General features: G+C 35.4%; 1 protein-coding gene across 1 annotated transcript; it reads left to right on the top strand.

Annotated features, from left to right (window-relative positions):
* Positions 1-4,525: 4,525 nt before the first annotated feature.
* Positions 4,526-5,218, top strand: LOC103311496. The gene has a single exon (XM_008191133.1). The coding sequence runs from the start codon at positions 4,526-4,528 to the stop codon at positions 5,216-5,218; it is 693 nt and encodes a 230-aa protein (XP_008189355.1).
* The last annotated feature ends 497 nt before the right edge of the window (positions 5,219-5,715 follow it).

Raw genomic sequence — 5,715 nt, 5'->3', positions numbered from 1 at the left:
GGGAAATTTCTGATCTAGGAATGTGCTGGAAATCATGGGTATATATTTCTGAATCTAGGAATGTGCTGGAAATCAGGGAAAAGTGTGAATCTAGGAATGTACTGGAATCAGGGAAATTTCTGAATCTAGGAAAAAGTTTGAATCTAGGAATGTGCTAGAAATCCGGGAAATGCGTGAATCTAGGAATGTGCTGGATATCAGGGAAATTTCTGAAACTAGGGAAAAGTTTGAATCTAGGAATGTGCTAGAAATCCGGGAAATGCGTGAATCTAGGAATGTGCTGGATATCAGGGAAATTTCTGAATCTAGGGAAAAGTTTGAATCTAGGAATGTGCCGGATATCAGGAAAATTTCTGAATCTAGGAATGTGCTGGAAATCAGGGAAAAGTTTGAATCTAGGAATGTACTGGAATCAGGGAAATTTCTGAATCTAGGAAAAAGTTTGAATCTAGGAATGTGCTAGAAATCCGGGAAATGCGTGAATCTAGGAATGTGCCGGATGTCAGGAAAATTTCTGAATCTAGGAATGTGCTGGAAATCAGGGAAAAGTTTGAATCTAGGAATGTACTGGAATCAGGGAAATTTCTGAATCTAGGAAAAAGTTTGAATCTAGGAATGTACTGGAAATCAGGGAAATTTCTGAATCTAGGAAAAAGTTTGAATCTAGGAATGTGCTAGAAATCCGGGAAATGCGTGAATCTAGGAATGTGCCGGATATCAGGAAAATTTCTGAATCTAGGAATGTGCTGGAAATCAGGGAAAAGTTTGAATCTAGGAATGTACTGGAATCAGGGAAATTTCTGAATCTAGGAAAAAGTTTGAATCTAGGAATGTACTGGAAATCAGGGATAAGTTTGAATCTAGGAATGTGCTAGAAATCCAGGAAATGCGTGAATCTAGGAATGTGCTGGATATCAGGAAAATTTCTGAATCTAGGAATGTGCTGGATATCAGGGAAAAGTTTGAATCTAGGAATGTGCTGGATATCAGGGAAATTTCTGAATCTAGGAATGTGCTGGAAATCATGGGAAATTTCTGAATCTAGGAATGTGCTGGAAATCAGGGAAAAGTGTGAATCTAGGAATGTACTGGAATCAGGGAAATTTCTGAATCTAGGAAAAAGTTTGAATCTAGGAATGTGCTAGAAATCCGGGAAATGCGTGAATCTAGGAATGTGCTGGATATCAGGGAAATTTCTGAAACTAGGGAAAAGTTTGAATCTAGGAATGTGCTAGAAATCCGGGAAATGCGTGAATCTAGGAATGTGCCGGATATCAGGAAAATTTCTGAATCTAGGAAAAAGTTTGAATCTAGGAATGTGCTAGAAATCCGGGAAATGCGTGAATCTAGGAATGTGCCGGAATCAGGTAAATTTCTGAATCTAGGAATGTGCTGGAAATCAGGGAAATTTCTGAATCTAGGAATGTGCTGGAATCGGGGAAATTTTTGAATCTAGGAATGTGCTGGAATCAGGGAAATGCGTGAATCTAGGAATGTGCTGGAATGGCCTGGAAATCGTGGAACTACCTAGAATATTTCTAATCTAGATATATCTAAACTAATCAATTGAGTTAAATTGAAAAAGAAATTGAAAGGGGAACTATTGGGAGACCGCAGGCAAAGGCAGAGAATCAAAAAAAAATTTATATGGCATCTGGTTGTCAGTGTTTTAGAAATCTTATAGAAAGATCAACAGGAGTTAAGGAACAGAAAAAAAAAATGTTGAGTGCTCCACCGAAGCCTATAGGAAAATAGATAACACAAATCAAAAACAAATGAGATAAAATTAAACATTAGGTCTTTTCTGAAGACTTACACAGTTGAAAGTATTTATATTAAAAATTCAATGGGGTTAAATTTATGAAAAAAATTTGAAATGAGAACATGTGCAGTCGCGTCAAACGCATTTTAAGAATCAACAAAAAAATTAAAAAAATTTATATGGCACCAGGTTGTCAAGTTTAAAATATCTATAAAAAATAGATCAAAATGCAGTTAAATATATAAAAAAAATTAATTGAAGGGGAACGCGAGAGCATGCAAACAAATGCATTATAAGAAATAAAAAAAAAATTAGATAAAATTAAATTCTTTAAATACTCTTAAGAAATAACTTAACAAATAACGAACTAGAAACTGCAGTCTATAACCTCCAGGTATTTAAATTATATAGTAAGTACACAGGTACTCTGAGCACTCCCAGGTATAACCAGTTAATATATAAAAACATTTATACAAAGAAATCTACTTGAGTTAAATATGTAAAAAAAAAAAATTGTATGAGGAACCTGGGTGAAATAATAATACTAAACAAAAGAATACGCTGGAAGCTAAATACTGCAATCCAAAAACTAAATATTGCTTACATTAAAATAAACGAACAGTTATTATGATCAGAGGTGTATCACCGTAATATATGTATTAGAAAATGTATAAAAATTAATGCAATTTATTAATGATGCAAAAAAATTAAATGGGAAGAGGACCTGCGCGGACTCTAGTATGTGATTGTAATGCATGAAGGACATAAAATAATGTTTCATTTAAAATAATATTTCAGTTCGTGTTCAACAGCCGACACGTGTTCTTATCGCGCTGTTCGTTTTATAGCTTTTCGATAGCACAGAAAACACGTCGACATTCGAAAAGGTAATATGTTTTAATTAATATAACACCCAACCGCCTATTTTCACGAAATGAATAAAAACCCTACGGGCACTACGCCCAAAAACTCCACCCGTCTCAAATTCAACCATGTTTACACTTAAAACCAAAATAAATAAGCCACCACACAAAACCGCGTCGATTCAACAATCAACCAAAAACATAGTGGTGTAAGGCACCGACCGTAATATCGGTGTTCCCTCCACCCCAACGAGCAATCATACCTCACGCATCGCAATCAAGAGTCCTCTTCTACTCTCCGCAACAACAACACCGTCCAGAGATAAGAACCGCACCGCAGGCACTATCGCTCAACACACAAATAATAACATATCCACTAATTACCTACCTATAATATCTCCATCGAATAAGACGAACAATAACAATATAAACTTCGCATCTGCTGCCGCCATGGGAAAAAACCCCAGCCGTGAACAAGCCTTAGTCTTTAACACTATTGATGGAATACCACAAAAAGATTATGTTCTTGCAATAGGAAGAATTGTTTCTCCTAAAAATAAAACGTTTATCTCTTGAATCTCGAATAACCGCTTTTGCATCTTTCTGTCCAGCAAACAAATACTCGACAATTCATTTAAAAAAACCCAATCAATCAATATCAACGATCAAATTATACCTATACGTAGATTGTTAAACCCGGCAAAAAGATATATTATATCAAATGTATGCCCATCTATACCTAATCAAGCAATTACAAACGCCCTAAATAACTTAGACATATTTCCCATATCACAAATCAGCCATCTCAAAGCGGGTATTAATATTGAAGGTTTCGAACATATAATGAGCTTCCGAAGACAACTATTCATTAAACACGAAGACATTCCTAAACTTCCAAACTCGCTAATAATTACGACAAACGAATCTCAGCTCAGAATTTGTTCACCGATGACATAGTAACTTGCTTTCTATGCAAAGCCAGCGGACACACCTCAAATAATTGTAAAAATATAGATGCTACACTAGGAAAAAGTACAACATCCAGCCCAAACAAACTAAACATGCCCGAGGACGTCACTATAGATCACACCGAATTAATCGAAAATATCCGCTCTCCAACAAGTCCAACGTCTGATATACTTGACCAAACTAAATCGGATTTGACCGAAAATCTCGAAGAATCCAAATTTTTCCCTTTAACTCAAAATCATTTCGACGAAGCACCGCCCCGCGCACAAATTGAAACACAGACAAGACTGATGTCTGACTCTTCATCCTCTAAACCTCCGGACTCCCCTAATGCTTTATTGCCATCTACCTCAGCCAAAAAAAATGAAAAAACACATCAAGAAACCCAAAATACAATCTCGCTCAAATTCGTCCAGCAGTCTCGATACAAATTTAGACGAAAAACTAAATCCAATCATCGATCACTTCACAGTCCTTACCAATCACATACATTAAATTCAAATACATCCTGGACAACTTTAACAATAAATCAATGAATGTACACACACTTACCGAAAGTATAAACACAAACATCCCAACCTTAATACACATAATTGAACAAATTCATCCTAAAATAAAGGAAAAAGCACTCAAATCACGCCTAACGAAGCTTAGGAATCTGCTTTTCCAATCCCAATCTCTTAAACAAAGTTCTATCCAATGCTAAATATGTCTAAACAAAACCACACAACCTTTTTTTTTTCTCTTTATCTCTTCTCTATGACCTTATTTGTACAATGGAATATTAACGGTTTCTATAAACTCTCTGTCGGCATCAACCGCATTATATACGATCTCCAACCTTCAATACTATGTCTCCAGGAAACCAACCTTAAGAATAATCATTCTGCAAGTATCAAAAATTACACCGGCTACTTTCAAAACAGAACCGATGCTCTCAGGGCAAGCCACCTTCATCAAAGACACCATCGATTCTGAAAATATTCCAATTACCTCTGATCTCGAAGCCATCGCAACTTTAGTCGAATTACAAAAACTTCTATATATATGCAACATATACATCCCCGATAGAAAAATCTTCACTAAGCAACATCTAAAGGATATTATTAAGCAGCTCCCTAAACCATTCGTCCTTTTGGATGACTCCGATAGCCGCAACACCTCATGGGGATGCAATCACACTGACCACAGAGGCCAAATGGTTGAAGAATTGTTAGAAGAAGAAACACTCATCCTTCTAAACAACAATGAACCTACTAGACATAATGTTTCAAATGGAAACTTCTCTGCAATAGATCTCACAATCACTAGCATCAACTCCACTACAATATTTGACTGGCAAGTACTTCCTGCCTACAGCGATAGTGACCACTACCCCATTGGAATTCAGTATCAAAACCACCTTAATGAAAAAAAATACTCCACAAAATGGAACCTTAAAAATCCAAACTGGGAACTCTTCGCTGAAATAATTGAATTCGAACTTAATCAAAACCCATTAGACTTAAACCCATACGGCAATCAACTAGAAATAGACTCAATAGTTAGAAAATTCACTGGCATTATTATAGAAGCAGCTAACCTATCAATTGGACTAAAAACACACATAAACATAAAAAAATAAATCTGTTCCATGGTGGAATAAAGAATGCCAAGACGCTATTAAAAACTATAAAAAAAATCTTAACCGATATAAAAAAACTAAATCCATCACAGATCACATTCAGCATAAAAGAAACCAGAGCTATAGCGCGCTTCATCATAAAAAAAAGTAAAACATTATCTTGGCAAAATTTTACGTCATCTATAAAGCACAAAATTCCCTCAAATATCATATGGAATAAAATAAACTCCATCAGAGGCAATAAATTCAACACCATCCCTGATATCCTGCTTTACAATCAAGAAAAAATAACATCTTCACAAAATGCCTCTGAAGCTTTTGCAAATTATTTTCATAAAAACAATAGCGACGAGAACTACAATTCTGACTTCATAACCCTCAGAAATTCCCATTCCAAAACCCAACAAAAGTAAATTCGACATCGAAAATTATAGACCCATATAACTGACCAACACACTAAATAAACTAATTGAAAAAATAATAAATAAACGACTAAT

This window comes from Acyrthosiphon pisum, chromosome A1 (genome assembly GCF_005508785.2).
Source record: "Acyrthosiphon pisum isolate AL4f chromosome A1, pea_aphid_22Mar2018_4r6ur, whole genome shotgun sequence".
Lineage (NCBI taxonomy): Eukaryota > Metazoa > Arthropoda > Insecta > Hemiptera > Aphididae > Acyrthosiphon > Acyrthosiphon pisum.
The sequence above is the reverse complement of the archived record's forward strand: the minus strand, read 5'-3'. Positions and strand labels throughout refer to the sequence as shown.

Bases quoted from the DNA above. Each gene is read 5' to 3' on its own strand.
- LOC103311496 (XM_008191133.1), top strand. From the start codon at position 4,526: ATGCTCTCAGGGCAAGCCACCTTCATCAAAGACACCATCGATTCTGAA.